General features: G+C 36.4%; 1 protein-coding gene and 2 long non-coding RNA genes across 6 annotated transcripts in view; 2 read left to right on the top strand and 1 right to left on the bottom strand.

The window, feature by feature from the left end:
* Positions 1-1,175: 1,175 nt before the first annotated feature.
* LOC144974735 (uncharacterized) lies at positions 1,176-9,043 on the bottom strand. The gene is made up of 4 exons (XM_078917935.1): positions 8,909-9,043; positions 7,413-7,546; positions 5,178-5,277; positions 1,176-3,295 (listed from the first exon to the last, which is right to left on the bottom strand). Exons 1-4 carry the CDS (start codon positions 9,026-9,028, stop codon positions 3,125-3,127), a joined length of 525 nt encoding a protein of 174 aa, XP_078774061.1. The 5' UTR covers positions 9,029-9,043; the 3' UTR covers positions 1,176-3,124.
* Positions 8,994-18,937, top strand: part of LOC144974736 (uncharacterized) — a 34,203-nt gene continuing 24,259 nt past the window's right edge. Inside the window, exon 1 of the long non-coding RNA XR_013645807.1 lies at positions 8,994-9,068. This is a non-coding gene — a long non-coding RNA (uncharacterized LOC144974736). The remainder of the gene's footprint in view (positions 9,069-18,937) is intronic.
* On the top strand, positions 12,394-16,504 carry LOC144974734 (uncharacterized). Of its 4 annotated transcripts, none has more exons than XR_013645804.1 (3): positions 12,394-12,892; positions 15,430-15,536; positions 16,383-16,504. It is a non-coding gene; the product is annotated as an uncharacterized LOC144974734 (long non-coding RNA). The 4 variants fall into 4 exon arrangements; XR_013645805.1 differs by lacking the exon at positions 12,394-12,892 and adding an exon at positions 12,902-13,196; XR_013645803.1 differs by lacking the exon at positions 12,394-12,892 and adding an exon at positions 12,903-13,540.

Here is an 18,937-nt window from a genome sequence, read left to right on the forward strand (position 1 = left end):
ACTGTTTGTGAGCATTTTTCACAATATTTTGACACACAGTTATGACATGAATAGAGAAAGGGAAAAGTCATGACGTCATACCTGAAGTGTGCATGTAACCTTCGGAGGACTAATATTGAATAGGCTGCAAACTGAATCAAAGATCTGAACAAGTGTGTATCAAAAGTGCCAGACAAAGCATGAAAGAAAAATACAAGAAAAAAAAAACATCCCAAAATATCAGTCGACCTCTACTGGGGATCAAACCTCAGACCTTCTGATTACCTGTCAGATATGCACGTCTGATCGGTAATCAGAGGGTCTGAGGTTCGATCCCCAGTCGAAGTTGACTGATATTTTTGGATGTTTTTTTTCTTGCATTTTTCTTTCTTGCTTTGTCACCTTTCATACACATTTGTTCAGATCTTTATCTCACACCAGTGCCTGCTCCTTAATGTCTTTATTTTATATTTTCAAAAAAATTGAATCAAAAGGTGGTATAGCTACTCGCATCTTAGTAACAGTATATACCATGAGCTTTTATATAGCGTAATATCCACTAAACGTGCTCATAGCGCTTTACAAGGGGTCCCGCCTAGCCAACAGAAACACTTAACAGGTAAAACGCCTGTTAGGCGATAACATTGCAAATTTTGTTATTCGGACAGTGACAACGATGTTAACGGCCATGTATTCATGTATTCATTTTGCACCCGAGTACGGTGAGAGAATGTGAGTAATGAGTATTTTCCAAGGACTCAACTATGCGTGTCACGAGAAGTTAGGGAACTATGATAGAGTGTTTTCTATATGTACTAGTATGTCTAATACAAAGAGATAGAATGAACGAATTAACCCTCTCCTTACCAACCATAGGAAAATCGTCACATTCGTTACGATGCAACCAGCACTTTTATCATTCAGATTTATTTTGTAAATCACACAATTTAAATATAAATGTTTTATTATAGCTATAAAAACGTGGCACTGTGTTGTAGAGTTCATTTTGCTGATCAATATTATGCATAGAGTGTATTTGTTGCTTTTCTGTTTGAGTAAGAAAAACGTATTTTTGTGTTGGGTGGGTGTGAAATTTTTGGGAAAATTCTGAATATGGCTGGTAAGGAAAGGGTTAAGCAAGCAAATAAACAAACAAACAAACAGATAAACAAATATACAAACAAATAGAAAGATGATTTTCTGACAATATCAAAATCTTTTTTTATTTCTTATACATTCACATCATAACAAAATATCAAAGGAAAGTAACCAGTTAACTGCCGTACTCTGGACAGACACGTATTCAAAAATTTGGCCAGAAAACTCGTCCTTCAAGTATCGATCGATTTAACTGACCCGCATCTTGGCAAAAACTTTCAAACCTGGGACATCGCGAGGACTTCCTTAAGTTCCAGATTTGAGAGTTGTTTTTTTTTTCTTTGCCAGGATGAGAATAATTTTAATCGATCGATATAATTTGAAGTACGAGTTTTCTGGCCAAAATTTTTAACAATTTGTTTGTTTTTGTTTTTTTAACCTTGTGTATTGATGAAAATTAATCGGCCAAAATAATTCCATTGTCTCTTTCGTAATATGCACCTTATACCACAAAAATACAAATAAATAATTAAAAACACCACAAACTATCAAGCAATACAATTTACACAAACACACACACACACACACACACACACACACATACACACGTACACGCACAAAAACAAACAAAGACACACATACATATTCGCGCGCGCGCACACAAAATAATATAAATAAATATAATAAATTTGAAAGGACAAAATTCAATTCAACTTGTTCTCCAAGCGCAACATATATCTAACCGTTGCCATCGTTAAATTATAGCCTGACATTGACCAAAAAATGACGTCAAAAGACACGTCCTTGGCCACAAAAGAAAACAAATCGTGAGTTGTATTCAATAGTTCAACCAATGGGATCACTTGTTTCCTTGAGCACTACTAAAGACAACTCACTAGGCGGTCCACAAACCTAACAATGACGTCAAAATATGGGTCTTATTGGTTTATGGGGTGTCAGCGAAGTCATCGTTAACATAGACAGTCTATAGATAGTATGCAGATGACGTCACTCAGGTCTTTGTTATTGTTTTTTGCCATCCGCGTTTATGAGTAATGCTCACTGAACTGTCTTAATCCGACTATAAACGTTCATGGTTACACATAGCTTTGTGTGTTGGTCCGTTATACTTCCGGATGGCAATGTTATGAGCTTCTCAGCCAAGCGCATACTATCTATAGATAGTATGCAGATGACGTCACTCAGGCCTTTGTTATTGTTTTTGCCATCCGCGTTTGTGAGTTGTTCTCACTAAACTGTATTAACAAGACTATAAAAGTTCATGGTTACACAGAGTTTGTGTGTTGGTCCGTTATACTTCCGGATGGCAATGTTGTGAACTCCTTGGCCAAGCGCATTCTATCTATAGATAGTTCGAAGTCGACATCACTCTGGTCATTGTTATTTGTTTTGTTTTTTTGCCATCCGTGTTTATGAGCACTTCTTACTAAACTGTATTAGCCAGACTATAAATGTTCATGGTTACACATAGTTTTGTGTGTTGGTCCGTAATACTTCCGGATGGCAATGTTGTGAACTCCTTAGCCAAGCGCATACTATCTATAGATAGAATGCGCTTGGCCAAGGAGTTCACAACATTGCCATCCGGAAGTATAACGGACCAACACACAAACTCTGTGAAACCATGAACTTTTATAGTCTGGTTAATACAGTTTAGTGAGAACAACTCACAAACGCGGATGGCAAAAACAATAACAAAGACCCGAGTGACGTCATCTGCATACTATCTATATAGCCTGACACAAGAACCCTCTAGGACTGGCAGTTTGACGTCATTTTTTAGGTTTGTGTAGCGTCTAGTGAGTTGTCGTTAGTGGAGCTCAAGGAAACAAGTTATTTTATTGGTTGAACTATTGAATACAACTCACAATTTGTTTTCTTTTGTGACAAAAGATTCGCATTTTGACGTCATTTTTTGGTCAGTGTCAGGCTATAACTGTACGATGGCTACGGTGCCAGGCTCAAAGTTAAAGAAGGCTACGGTAAGGCTGTACGTAAACGAGGGCTACTCATGGACACATCCTTCCTACACGCAGTCGTCGAGATTGATGTCAAATATGTCATCCTTGTCAATCCCTTGATGTGCCTCGTATTTCATGACAACCCTGCGGGTTCCTTTCGTTTTGCTGATTTCAACGGGGAGGCAGGCGCCGTGCTCAAGTTTCTTCAGGGTCTTTACAATATCGGTATCTTGTAACTGTTAAAAAACCCAAACAAAACAGACAAACAATAAACTCATAGCAATAATATTATATATTAATTAATTGATGTTATGCGCTTAGCTAAAAAACTTATAACTTCCGCCAGTCGGATATAACGTACCAACACACAAAAACAATGTGTAATCTTAAACGTTTATAGTCTGATTAATATAATTTAGTGAGAACTACTCATAAAAATGGCTGCTTAAAACAATAACAAAGAGGTAAGTGATCTCAGTTTAGTTCTGTGTATAGATAGTATGCAGATGACGTCACTCAGGCCTTTGTTATTGTTTTTGCCACTGGAATTAATTATTAATAATTAATTACTGAAGAACATATCTTCAGTAATCCAATAAACTGTATTAACCTGACTATAAACGTCCATGGTTACACAGAGTTTGTGTGTTGGTCCTTTATACTTCCGGATGGCAATGTTGTGAACTCCTTGGCCAAGCGCATTCTATCTATAGGTAGTTCGAAGATGACGTCACTCAGGTCTTTGTTATTGTTTTTTGCCATCCGCGTTTATGAGTAATGCTCACTGAACTGTATTAACCAGACTATCAATGTTCAGGGAGACACACAGTTTTATGTGTTGGTCCGTTACACTACCGGATGGCAATGTTATGAGCTTCTTAGCCAAGAGCATAATATCTATAGATAGTTCGAAGATGACGTCACTAAAGCCTTTGTTGTTATATTTTGCCATCCGCGTTTGTGAGTTATTCTCACTGAACTGTATTAACCAGACTATAAAAGTTCATGGTTACACAGAGTTTGTGTGTTGGTCCGTTATACTTCCGGATGGCAATGTTATGAGCATCTTAGCCAAGCGCATACTATCTATAGTGTGATTAATGCAATTTTGAGTGAACTTCTCGTAACAACAATAACAAAGAGGTGAGTGACGTCAAATTCGTTCCATCTATAGAAAGCACGAATTTGACGTCACTCAACTCTTGCTTATTGTTTTTCGCCAGCCATTTTTATGATTAATGCTCACTAAATTCTTCGGCGAAGTCCCGGGTTTGAGAGTTTTTTTCCAAGATGAGAGTTATACTTCCGGATTGCAATGTTGTGAGTTTCTTAGCCAGGCGCACAGATTCTATAGATAGTATGCGCTTGTCTAAGAAACTCACAACATTGCAATCCGGAAGTATAACGGACCAACACACAAAACTATGTGTAACCTTGAACAATTTTTGTCTGGTTAAAACAGTTCAGTGAGAATTACTCATAAACGCGGATGGCAAAAACCAAAAACAAAGATCCGTGTGACGTCAACTTCATTCTATCTATAGATAGTATGCGCTTTGCCAAGAAGCTCAGAACATTACCATCCGGAAGTATAACGGACCAACACACAAAACTATGTGTAACCATGAACGTTCATAATCTGGTAAATGCAGTTCAGTGAGAATTACTCATAAACGCGGATGGCAAAAAAAAAAAAAAAAAAAAAAAAAAAAACAAGAACAAAGACCTGAGTGACGTCATCTTCGTTCTCTCTCTCTCTCTCTCTCTCTCTCTCTCTCTCTCTCTCTCTCTCTCTCTCTCTCTCTCTCTATATATATATATATATATATATATATATATATATATATATATATATAGTTTGCGCTTGGCAAGGGAGATCACAACGTTGCCATCCGGAAGTATAACGGACCAACACACAAAACTATGTGTAACCTTGAACATATATAGTCTGGTTAATACAGTTCAATGAGAATAACTCGGATGGCAAAAAAAAAAAAAAAACAATAACAAAGACCTGTGTGACCTTCTATTTATAGAAGGAACGAAGTTGACATCACAGTACTTTGAAGTACTCAAGTACTTTCCTTCTATTGGTCAAAAATCGACTGGGTTATTTACCTCGTAACTGTAGCTAACTTCCTCATCATGGTCCTCCAGTTTGGTTGCCGTTTCTGGCATGCACTGTGCATAATTTCCCGCTGAACTCAGTGGATATTTCCTGCCAATGGAATTGGAAAATTATATGAATGAATATCATCATCATCATCATCATCATCATCATCATCATCATCATCATCATTATTATCATCATTATCATCATCACCACCATCATTAACAACAACAACAACAACAACAACAACAACAAAAACGACAACAACAACAACAACAACAACAACAACAACAACAAAATATGATTATGCTGTATTAAAAGAGAAACACCATTTTAACAACACAAGATTAAAAAAAAAAAAAAGCCTTTATCAAGAGTCATATTTGCGTCATATTTACAGCAAACTCATAGACTGACTCTGACCTTAATAGCCATCGTTAAGATATAGATAGAATGAAGTTGACGTCATTCTGGTCTTTGTTATTGTTTTTCGCCATCCGCGTTTATGAGTAATTCTCACTGAACTGTATTAACCAGACTATAAACGTTCATGGATACACACAGTTTTGTGTGTTGGTCCGTTATACTTCCGGATGGCAATGTTATGAGCTTCTAAGCCAAGCGCATACTATCTATAGATAGTAAGCGCTTGGCTAAGAAGCTCACAACATTGCCACCCGGAAGTCTAACGAACCAACATACAAAACTCTGTGTAACCTTGTTACGTTTATAGTTTTGTTAACTACAGTTTAGTGAGAATTACTCATAAACACGGATGGCTAAAAGGAAAAGCAAAGACCTGAGTGACGTCAACTTCATGCTATCTACAGCTGGCACTAAAACCCTCTTGGATTTTTTGAACTATAGATAGTATGCGCTTGGCTTAGAAGCTTACAACATTGCCATCCGGAAGTATAACAGACCAACACACAGAACTTTGTGTAACCTTAAATGGTTATAGTCTGGTTAGTACAGCTTAGTGAGAATTACTCATGGATGGCAAAAAACAATAACAAAGGCCTGAATGACGTCATCTTCGTTTTATCTATAGAATCTCTCTCACAATTTGTTTTCTTTTGTGGCCAAAGACTTGTCCGTAACAATACTCTTCAACAGTCGTAACGTCACTTCCTTCCTAATGACGCATGGTAACTTAGTAACACTGGCTCTAAACTATCGGAACAATGGCGGACGCCCGTTTGAAATATTTCTCCGGGGAGCATAAAGGGTATCCAGAGGGGGGGAAAAACCACATAAATTTGATCATGTTTTGACTTTTACACATTCTGATCACAAGGCATATGAAAAGTTCTAGCCAGCATGAAAAATAAAAAGTAATGATTTTCTTTGTTTAGAACCAAGATGGCCGCCGTTGCCGGGCGGCGTGACATCAGACTATTGAATCGTATTGTAAGGATTTTGAAGTTTTACTTAAAATTTTTGAAGGTAAATTAGTGATTTTGAAAGTTAACTATTGTGACTACAATTTCACTGTGGTTTATCGTTTTATATGTAAATCTTCTATATTTAATTTATTTGTAACGTGCAATGAGCATCACATAATGATGAAAATGCGCGATATAAATGCCATGTATTATTCTTCTTCTTCTTCTTCTTCTTCTTCTTCTTCTTCTTCTTCTTCTTCTTCTTCTTCTTCTTCTTCTTCTTCTATTATCATTATTATTATCATTACTATTATCATCATCATCATAATCGTGATCATCATCATCATCATTATCATCATCATCATCATCATTATTATTATTATTATTATTATTATTATTATTATTATTATTATTATTATTATTATTATTATTATTATTATTAATTATTATTATTATTATTATTATTATTATTATTATTATTATTATTATTATTATTATTATTATTATTATTATTATTATTATTATTATCTCCCAAAATTACGATTTTTTTTGGATTGTCAAGTAGGGAGATCTGTTATTCTATAAATAACGTCAAAAGACAAGTCCACAAGTCCTTGAGTCAGGCTATAGATGATGTTTGCTTGGCTAAGAAACTCACAGCATTGCCATCCGGAAATATGACTGACCAACACACAAAACTGTGTGTAACCACGAACTTTTATAGTGTGGTTGATACAGTTTAGTGAGAATCACTCACAAACGCGGATGGCAAAATACAATAACAAAGGCTTGAGTAACGTCATCTTCGTTCTATCTATATCTAATTAATAGGTGAACGAAGGCTACGAACTAACTCACCGACAAGAGCCATCTGTTTTAATTCTGTATCTCTTGCTGGCGTTGAGGTCAAAGACAACGTAGTTAGTTCTCAGTCTGCCATGCCAGTCCTCCACGATCAAGTGACGTTCGTAGTCAATGTAAAAATCATTGAGCTGGAACCAGGAAAAGGAAGATCAAATAATAAATATATGTGAACCATCGTCCCGAAATGGTATTATGTTGGGTTGAACTGGACGTCAAAAACTGATTTTAAAGCTAAAATAACCACCAAGGAAATCCTGGATAACTTGAGCTTTTATACAGAGCAATTTCCACTAAATGTGCTCAAAGCGCTTTACAAGGGGTCCCTGGCCAACAGCAAAGCTTAACATCGAGGACGGGACAAGACGCCTGTTAGGCGATATTGCAATTTTTTTTCGGACAGGGACAACTCTGTTAACGGCCAGGTAATCATTTTTACAATTGAGTACGGTGAGAGAATGTGAGTAAAGAGCCTTTTCCAAGGACTCAACTATGCGCCGAGCGAGGCTCGAACCCAGGAGCTTCCAATCCGAAAGCGAGTGTCATACTACAAGACTACATAGCCGAACATAAATAAAGATAATAAAATGAAATTCCCTTTATTTATCTCATACGGGGAAATTTGTCTCTAGGGTCTATTTCAAGGGAAGACTGAAATAACCCAGGCGTCAGCAGCAGTGCAGCGCCGCAAAGTGAGCGAGGGCGAGGTGACTTGCTCAAGGCCACACAACGAGGCGGGTAGTCAACCTGGTACCTTTTGGGTATGAAGATCGTACCGTTGAGCCACGCTGTCCCCTATGACCTCCAAAGAAGTCCTGGATAGGAAATATGGAGGCAACAACTGGCAAAAAGATAATCGATTGCTCTGTAATGGCCTTGACCCTGAAGTCACCTGACACCTCTCCAACTATATTTCTCATCATTATTGAGCTTTTATATAGCCTTGACATCCACTAAACATTGTCAAAGCGCTTTGTAAGGTGTCCCTAGCCAACATTAACATTTAACATGTAGGGCACAACATGACGCCTATAGTGATAAAAATGCCCGCTCCACATTTTTTCTGAATTTACAGTCCCCCCCCCCCCCCCCCCAAAAAAAAAAAAAAACACAAAAAAAAAAAAACAACGAAAAAAATCCACAATCAAAAGTCAAAACAAAACAAAAACACAAATAAAGAACTGAACAAGTTTGTATAAAATGTACCAGACAAAGCAAGGAAGAAATATACAAGAAAAAAAAATCCCACAAAATCATTGACCTCGGCTGGGGATCGAACCTCAGACTTTCTGAGTACCGGTCAGGCTTGCTACCATTACACCACAGAGGCTCCCGATAGTTTGGACAATTTTTATTCCTATATTCTTTACGCGGGTAGGTACGCATTTTACGCTGTGAACCCTCGCTTGCATCAAACAACGCATACATTGAACCCGAGTGGTCATGGACTAAGACAAACCAAAACAAAAACATAAACAAACGTATCTTCACACCTTGGCACCGTTGAAGAAGGTCTCTCCTGACAACTTCTCTGGGTAACAGCATTTCTTTTCGTCACTCGCCTCAAGAGCGACGACAGGAAGGAAGAACGCGATGACGTAGGCAAAATGCATTGTGGGTGCTTGTCGATGTTTCTGTGTGATAGAAAACAAGGTACCTACTTAAAACTTTAAACAAAAATCTCTTTATAAACTTGAGTACTAAGTGGTATATCTGCTCTCTTATTAATTTCAATGCTTGTTTCCCACTAGCGGGATCTAAAAAAAAACAAACAACAAAAGCAACAAGTCATGAAGCATTGATCATAATAATATAAGATGGGTACACTGTGTCTCTCTTTATCTACAGCCGAGTTGAATGTTATATAATTCTACCCTTTCCCTAAATAGTAACGCGTAATGATATCGTGTTTACAATAATAATAATTTGTGATACTAGATTATAAATTGTTAAATTTCACAAAAAATTAGATTCTTTAAAAAGAAGTATCATTTAAGTATATTTGAATATGTCTTTTATTCAAAGATGGCGAAATCAAAATTCATTGATGGGCAGAATAAAACATTACTTACACTGTTGCCTTTTGAAATTGGAACTTTGTTCCCAACGCGCACTCGCAAGCTCTTGCAGCGATAGGGAGCACGTCCGGAATTCCAAAAAGCAAGAGTGTAAGAATCGTATATTATTCCATCTACCCCTCTGCCTAAATAGTAACGCGTAATGATATCAAGTTTAATATGATAATTTGAGACTTCAGATTACCAAACGTTAAAGTTCACTAACATTATATTTTATTACAAAAAGAAGTATCGTTTAAAACTTAAAACTTGGGATTTTATATATCGCAATATCCACTAAACGTGCTCAAAGTGCTTTGCAATTTTTTTTTTGAAAATGTCTTTTACTCAGAAATAACGAAATTAGAATCAATTGAGGAGTAGAAAAAAAAGATTTCTTACACTTCCTTCCTAATGACGCATGGTAACTTAGTAACACTGGCTCTAAACTATCGGAACAATGGCGGACGCCCGTATGAAATATTTCTCCGGCGAGCATAAAGGGTATCCAGAGGAAAAAAAAACACAGACATTTGATCATGTTTTGACTTTTACACATTCTGGTCACAAGACATATGAAAAGTTCTAGCCAGCATGAAAAATAAAAAGTAATGATTTTCTTTATTTAGAACCAAGATGGCCGCCGTTGCCGGGCGGCGTGACATCAGACTATTGAATCGTATTCCAAAAAGCAAGAGTGTTAGAATCGTATAATTTTCTGTTGATTTCATTGGCTTAAACTGAGATTGAAAAGGCGACTGATTGGTCAGATGAAAAACAATCTTTTGGTGCGTATGAATACAAATCCAACGTAAAAATAGGACATTCAAAATGATTTGTGTTTTGATGACAAAGCAAGTAATCATGATCATAAAAAATAAAAAATAAAAATTGAGATTTTATATAGCGCAATATCCACTAAATGTGCTCAAAGCGCTTTACAAGGGGTCCCTGACTAACAGCAACATTTAACATGTAGGACGGTATATGACGCCTGTTAGGCGATATTACAATTTTTTCGGACAGAGACAACGCTGTTAACGGCCAGGTACTCTTTTTACACATGAGTACTGTGAGAGAATGTGAGTAAAGAGTCTTCTCCAAGGACTCAACTATGCGCCGATCGAGGCTCGAAGCCAGGACCTTCCGATCCGAAAGTGAGTGTCATACCACTAGACCATATAGCCGCACAAAAGAGAAAATACACAAAGTCACACGCCTCCACAGAATCATCAGTTTAAATTTGTAGTTGACTGAAATTTATCTAACGTTGTCAATCAAGAATATTTCCGTACCTGAAAAATTAAGTTGTGAAAAATGTATCCAGAAAACTCATTCTTCAAATATCATCGATCTATTAAACACCCTCATCTTGTCAAAAACTCTCAAACCTCGGTCTTTAATAACGTCCCAGGTTGAGAGTTTTTTGACAAGATGAGGGTCATTTCAATCGATCGATATTTGAAGGACGAGTTTTCTGGCCAAATCTTTTAATGCATACTTTTTTTTATTTTTTCAAAGTACGACAAAATAAATTCATACTTACACTCTCGTCAGTCTGATCCGAGCTGAGAATAACAACGCGAATGCTTCAATGCCCAGCAAGATTTCTGCTAAAATACCAGCTTTGATTGGCGTATCGGACACCAAATCATAGGCAGTGACATTTCAAGCAGCTATTTATTACATTAATTAAATGTGATTAATGGACACGGAGCAGAATTAATTATTTATACAAGTCAGTGTTCTGAAGCGAAAATTTGATATATTAATTTTATTATCCAACCATGTTGCATATGTGCCCCATCGCCTCCAAACGGTATGATGTCGGGATGACTAAGATACTGAAAATTCAATTTATAACCAAAAATATTAGTCTTGGGTTTTGTTTACATGTTTTATTGAGGAGAATGATGACAGTATTTTAGAACGACAAAAACCAACATTTCATATTTTTGATCCGTTTCGATTTAATCTGACTATTTTTAGCATCTGGATTATCCCGACATTATACCGTTTGGAGACCATGGGGCACATAATTTGATGAAGAACACAACAAAAACAAACAAACAATCAAACAAACAAACAAACATACAAAATTGTGAAAAACAACAAAGAAAAAATAACAAGTAGAAAATGAAAAAAAACAAAACAAAACAAACGACAACAAGGTCATGGCTTACAAAGTATTTTCTTATGAACCCGTTTTACTCTAGCCAGTGTGCACATATTTACAGGTCTGATAAACGGACGCAGTCATTGGCCTGTTTTAACATTGTTGTAATGGACAGTATTTTGCGTTAGTTTGAGAGTCTGTTATCAGATCTGCAAATATATGCACGTTGGCCGCGATGTGTTGGACCCCTAAAAGTGACTTTAGAATTAATATGATTGGACAATCTCATTTTGAAGTTGTTTGCAATGTAATAATATACGGTTCTTTCATTCTTTGTATATATTAAACGAGTTATTTTTATCGTGCCAAATAACGCAACGAGCTTGCGAGTATGGGTTATTGCACGATAAAAAAATAACGAGTTTAATAAATACAAAGAAATGAAAGAATACGTTTATTCCACCCCTCCAAGTAAGATTATTAGATATTTCGAGACCATTTGTATAGTAGAAGTACTTCGATTCGTCATAATAATATGTATTTTTCTCCATCTGCTTGAATGACAAATTGACCTAAAAAAGAAAAACGTTGGATTTGTATTCATGCGTACCAAAAAATTATTTATAATTAGCAATCAGCTGACTTCTACACCTAATTTCACACCATTAAAATGTGCGCAAATATTCTGCAATCGTTGAATATATTTGTTATTCAACGCGTTCAAAGCATTATTAAACGATTACGTATTACTTATAAATGATTGGGTTTTCCAATGAGAGAGGTGGAATAGAACAGTAAAGGAAGGTGCCCCAAACGTAAACAAGGTCTAGAAGCACGTGGCAGACCACATGTTCCTGTCTTGACAGCTCACGTTCCAATGTAAATTATAGAAAAAAATAACCTTTAAAATTTGGCTGTTATGTGGCAAAAGAAACACATATTCATAAATACTCGATCACGCGTCAAATAATATCTAAATATTGATTTTTTATTAAACAAATCGTAAAATTTATCAAAAATTACTGTCGGTCTATTTTTAGACCACGGTCAATCTCATTCTCCAAAATCAATGCGCTTGTGTGAACAAAACAAGAACTATTTGAAATCTGGTTTTCGGAATAATTTAGCCATATACAAAGAATTTAGATAAATAACTATTTTATTTGTACGTATTTGTTTTTAACTGACTGAGTATTATCTACAATTTGAACGACAAAAACGGGAGACCTGTTTTGTGCGCAACGTTGTCCGGCTGCTAAAGTTCCTAATCACCAGAAAAGAATGGCAGTCCAACTCATGCAAAGGTAAGATGCCAATTTCAGTGTTTGAGTTTGTAATTTGTATCGATTGGTTTTGAGAGCAGGAAACGATTTAGTTCAATGTTAATCCATAATAGCGTTCGGGTATTTAACTTTGGATGTCTCACCGGCATAATTTTAGAATGCTTTGTTTATTTGTTTTCATTTCACTTCGCAATTTGACTGCTGTCAGTCATTACAGTTACAGTTACAGTACAGCTTCACTCGCCGATTCTCACTTACAGAGTTTACGTTTCCTTCACTCATGTCTGCTTCATGCTCATTCAGTGAGTGATTCGAATACTACTCTGTGAGAGAACACACTTTTCGTAATTTATGACATTTTATGGGTAACGTTTACAGTCTAGAACGTGTGTCAGTGTCAGCGTCAGTCATAACTTGACCGAAAAACAAAACAGAAAGGAACAAAAAAAAAAAAAAAAAAAAGCAGACACCCCCCTCCTCAGTAGTTGAAATCTCAACAAAAGTTGTTTTTTTAAATCCTCATCTTTCGTGGCGCGTAGCTTTCACCGCTTGTCATATTTTATTGACTCTCGCTCTTTCCTGACCTGATAATAATAATAGATTTCGAAACAGTCTTCATTCTCTCATTATCTATTCATGACTGGAACTGGAAAAGGAACAAGACAAAGGGTCTCTGCCACCGATTTTCAATATCTTGTGTTGTTTGAGGGATTTAAGTTGGTAGCCGTTTTTGCCACATAAGACTTGTTGTTATTGTTTTTGCTGAGAGTCGATGGGATAAGGAATGGCAGAGAGGGAGGAAGGGGTGAAAAAATGAGAATGTCTGGGAAAAGAAAATGTCCCACTAACCCCTTATCGCATCTTTGATATTTGGCAGGTGTCAAACTACATGTATGACGTTTTGGATCTTCCAAGCCTATTCGCCTTATTTGGTCGGTAGCTGTGTGAAAGAAAACATATTTTATTGTAAAATGCAGGGAGTGCGGTCTGATATTTTCGTCGTCGCTATGATTATTCCCAGACAGGGTCTGCCAATAACGAAAATTGGTTATTCCCAGACCGATAGAGGAAAAAAAAACAAACAATATTTTTTTTATTTAAAAAAAAAATAAAAACAATTTTAAGAAATTCATGCTCAGAAACGGAACAAGGCCAAACAAAAAAGGATAAAAGAATAGACTCGCTCAAAAAAAAAAAAAGATTTAAAAAAAAAGGGGGGGGGGGGGGGGGGGGGGGGGGGGGGGGGGGGAGCGATTGAATGAATCTGTGCAGCTAAAATGAGCAACGAGTTTCCCTTGGCTCAAGAGAAATGAAAATGAAAAAAACTGTGTTTAAGTTTTTGTATGAGTGTTGTGGGGGGTCGTGGGGTTTTGTTACAGTTTTATACTTATACACATCCCTGTTAGTTCAATCTATTTTGGGGGTAATGATCAAGAGGGGCCTGGTCCCACAACTCTTTACGGATTTACCTTGGATTGAAATGAAAACTAAACCTCTCTGATTACTTTAGATTACCTAATTTTATTTCATACGTTTTTTTATGAAGAAGAAGCTTTTTAGGATTTTGTAATTCATAGGAAACACCATGATATGTGAAATGATGTCTTATCTAAATTTTGCCTGAGGAATGATAAGCCAACAATTTTGAAAAGCTCTCTCTATTGATCCAATTATCAAAAATTTTATTTGTGATCAGATATTTTATTTGACTTTAAAGTGAAATCTAGAGGCATTAAAAATATTCAATGTTTATTAGACTTTTCTTATGTGATCAAAAAGTTAAATACAGGAAATACTGATCAAATGAGTTCACCAGAAGGTAAATAAAAGCCCATTTTTTAAAAGCTAATCGACATTGGTTATGTAATCTTGCCTTCATGATCATAAATCTCTGAGAAAATTAGACCTGACCCAACGGTTTTAGTTTTAACAACCTAGTGGTATCTGAGTTCCAGGTCCATTATGTTTTCTAATGTTTTTATTGAATATAAGCAAACCATTAAGAAATAGGTCATGTCTATATATTCAACATTGAATGGTATTTCTTCTTACATTGAAATAAGTGGTTCTTTAGAGTAATAAGGCTCATGGAACTGGAGTTATTCCTGTTTCTGTAACATGAAGCAACAGACCTTAAATAGTGCTTGATAACTTTCTTTAAACAATAAATGGTATTTCATCTTACTTTGAAATAATTGGTCCTTTAGAGTCATAAGGCTCATGGAACTGGAGTTTTTCCTGTAACATGAAGCAACAGACTGTAACAAGTGCTTGATGAACTCTGAATAAGTTCCACATTTACATTTTACTTGTAGAGTTAGATCCAGTTATTCATTCAAACATTGCTATCTTAATTTCAAATTGGCATTTAATTAATAATAGTAAATATAAAGTTAAATAAATCCAATGATAATAATTGATAAAATAAGATAATTATAACTTTTATTCATTGGTTGGTCCATATGAATTTTACTTTATGATTTTGTGTGAGATGATATTGCTTTTTATGGGACCATGGGAAAATGGTTTAGGATGCCATGCTTATCTTTTTTTTTCAGATCTAAATAACATTACAACAAGAATGAGTCTCTGCATTCCTTTAATTGTTCTGGAAGCATTGGCCTGCCTATACCATGGGAATTAAACAATTTATATTCAGGAAGAAGTATCATTATTATTATTATCATCATCATCATCATCATCATTGAGTCATATCCTTCAAGATTATCAAAATGGCTTTCATTTGTTACTGTATCTTATAGAGTTCCTCATATATCATTATGGACCCTTCTATGTTTTTTTAATGGAATTAATGTTTTTATTCTATATTCTTCATAAAACCTCTCAGCTTTATTGACCTACAAGTATAATCTAGAGACTAGAGAGCGGTGATTGAGAGAACAGGACCATATTTTGCTTTCGAGCGTTTCTTAATTTTAAAGCAGCTTACTGTAGTTTGTAAAGATTTTAAAAAACTTTTTTCTAATGACAGCGTCTAATACACGTTAAAACCAATGCATTTCTATCCCGTTGTAATTTTTGGCAGTGGTATCTCCATTTTAATGGTATTGGCTCCTGTTTCTTTATACAAATGCCCTGTGAGCTTGTTATACACTCGAAAGAAACATTTACACAGGGAAGTCAAGAAGAATATAGCAAAAGAAACCTGCTTCCTTGGTTATGAATAAGAAATTTAAAAAGAAATAGGCAAATATCTCTTTATCTTGTCTACCATTTAACTTTCTAATTATTTTTAAAAGTTTATTATATCCTTTTCTATATTTATAATTTAATTTATCAACAAGATAAGAGTACTGATGAATCTATTTATGTAGCTGATTTGTAATGGTAGTAGAATTTGATAGATGGGACCATGTGATGTTGCATATCAGAACCTTTCTTAGTCAAAGCTTTTGCTAAGGCTCTTAAATCACAGATTTAAAAAAATGGAACTACACAGTTTCAGTAATAATTATCAATTTTCTTTATTTTTTTTCTTTCTCTTTCACAGGATGAGAATACAAGCATACCTTTATAATGGAGAAACATCTTATCTATATTTTTAAAAATGATTTTCAGTTTGAATAACATGAATATGAATGAAATGACAATAAAAGTGATATAAATTTATAATCTGCTTTTAATTTATTTCGATTTCACAAGTTGTGTTATGGCCCTCAGATACGGCAGGACGGGTGAGACTGAGAACCAGTCCTCACAATAGCACTAGAGGTCTTGTATATGCAAGATGTGATTTCCATTGATGCAGTTTAAAGACTGTCCTGTTTTATTCATTCTGGTGCACGCTGTAGGTTTTTTGGGTTGTTTTTTTTTGTTTCTTGTTTTAAAGAAAGATTCTTTGGGCTTTTTTCTTCAATCTAAGACTTGATTGAATTCTGACTCAATGCAAGTCAACTTTGTTCCAACTCCAACTCCTCAATTTCAAATTACAATGAACTTATGCGCCCTTCCTTCTCTGTTAACCTACAGGTTATTGGATATGTAAGTTTAATACATTTACGTCTACCACAATGATAGACTAGCAATTTATCTAAATATCTTGCATTCGTCTTTTGTAATAACTTTTCATTCTGGGTTACACATGAAAGTTAGCAATGCCGGGTTACAAAAGTACTTTGATATTAAAAAGATCATCATCCTAACATTCTAATCTTAATCTTTGTCATCTTACTTTTTTTTTATATGTTGCCAGGTGTAAGACTTATTAATTTTGCAAGTCATCATCATCATAGCTTGTCGCACCAACACCAAACTCACTCCACAGCATTGGGGAGCAGACTCTTAGGTCATGGTCAGTGCAGCTGAGCCCATCCTGGCATTCTCTAAGGATGTCTGCTCTGGGCATTCACATGTACACAAGCTAGCCTCAGCCAGCCCCACTTTTTCATGCCACCAGTTGTTCTCACAAGTTTTGCCCGTGCTGTGTTCAGTGTTACCAATTCATTCCTGGGGAGCTCGGTTCCGTAGGACAGTTCTTCTCTCGGATCTCCAACAGCTTCATTTGCATGATTGTCCCACTCTGTGTGGAAATCCTGTATACAGCTGCATGGTCAGGGTTGATGCTTTCTTCCGTCATGAAGCTCTTTCTCGACTTCAGTCTACTTTTTATTGGGCTGTGGTCATGTTGGGGGTGCCTTGGGTCCATTTTCTGTTTATATTTCTGGGCTTTGGAAGCAGTGGCTCTTCGAATGTGGGGAGGTGCAATGCCAGCCAGCCGATGGAGGACTGGAACTGCAGTCGGTTTCAAGTTACTCTAATGATCCGGCAGGTGTTATTTTGACATGGCAGGATCTTACTCAGACTGGTGAGACCTTTTCGGCTGTTGAATAGCAGAGGGCTAGTATGGTTGTCCTGACTGTTTTCTGATCTGCTCCCGTGTAAGTTTTTCTTCTCTTTTCTTAGGAAGTTGTTTCTTTTGGCCACCTTTGCTTTTGTTTTCTTTGCGTTCTGAGAAAAGGACATTGTGCGGTTTACGGTAACACCGAGGTACACGGGGAATGTGTTGTTCTCCAATATGTCCCCATTCCAGGAGATGTTCAGTTTCCTGTTTTCTTTAGACTTGGCGGCTCTTTATATGGAAAGCACACTCTTGAGTTTTTCCTGGGTTAGCATTTTGTGAGTTCTTTAAATGTGGGCTCAGAGAGTGGCTCCAGGACATCCGTTAGTCTCTCCTCAATGGTCTTGAAATCAGAGGCCTGGGACGCGAGACACAGATCATCAGCATATAGAAACCCTGGATGTTCTCGAACTGAGGTTGGTCATTGGTATAAACGTTGAAAAGGATAGGTGCAATTACCGATCCTTGAGGGAGTCCGTTCTTTTGTGATCTGCTTTTCTTCCCATCCATTTCCACAAAAAAGTGATGGTTTGACATAAGGGATTTTATTATTGCAACTATTTTTGTGTTACGAGTTACCCTTGCAACCTTTAGGAGCAGTTTCCTGTGATTTACTGTGTCATAGGCAGCTGCCAGGTCCACGAACACAGTTCATGTAATTTGTTTGTTCTCGTAGAGATGACTGATCCTACCTCAATGGCGATTGGTCCGGATTGTGATTTTGGTATGGGGTTGCCGACAGTTTTTGACATGTCTGGAAGACACAAATGCAGGGTCTGGGTTGTAACCTGTTCTCCAGCGAGCGCTTGAAAAGGATGATTCATGCGTCATAGAAGAGTGTCAGATTATATTGGTCAGCCCATTCCTCAACAGTATCTACATCTTCGTTGTTCTCATTGTATCCCCATTTGGTGCTGTGGCTGTTAAAGTCACCTATCACAATCATTGGTTTCTCACTAGTGGTGGATGTAACTGGCCACTTGAATGGCGTTGGTGGAGGTTTGTTGACAGATATCACATTGAAGTGTCTGCCTTCAATTCTGAGAATTTCCACCTCACTTACTGTCATGTCCTGGTTGTATGTCACTATTGATTTGTCTTTGACTTTGACGTAGTTAACGCTACCGTGAATGTTGCTTTCATGTTGTATGACTAAATGCATGCCAGGGATGTTTAGTGCCACGGTCTTGTGCGTCTCTTGTAGACAG

This window comes from Berghia stephanieae, chromosome 6 (assembly GCF_034508935.2).
Source record: "Berghia stephanieae isolate SIO BIC M18660-M18661 chromosome 6, UCSD_Bste_1.3, whole genome shotgun sequence".
Lineage (NCBI taxonomy): Eukaryota > Metazoa > Mollusca > Gastropoda > Nudibranchia > Aeolidiidae > Berghia > Berghia stephanieae.

Excerpts from the sequence above, each read along its gene's own strand:
- LOC144974735 (XM_078917935.1), bottom strand. The coding sequence starts at position 9,028 with ATGCATTTTGCCTACGTCATCGCGTTCTTCCTTCCTGTCGTCGCTCTT. Across the intron at positions 7,547-8,908 it reads CCTTCTTCAACGGTGCCAAG|CTCAATGATTTTTACATTGA; the intron begins GTGTGAAGATAC and ends TCCTGGTTCCAG. Across the intron at positions 3,296-5,177 it reads AAGTTAGCTACAGTTACGAG|TTACAAGATACCGATATTGT; the intron begins GTAAATAACCCA and ends GTTTTTTAACAG.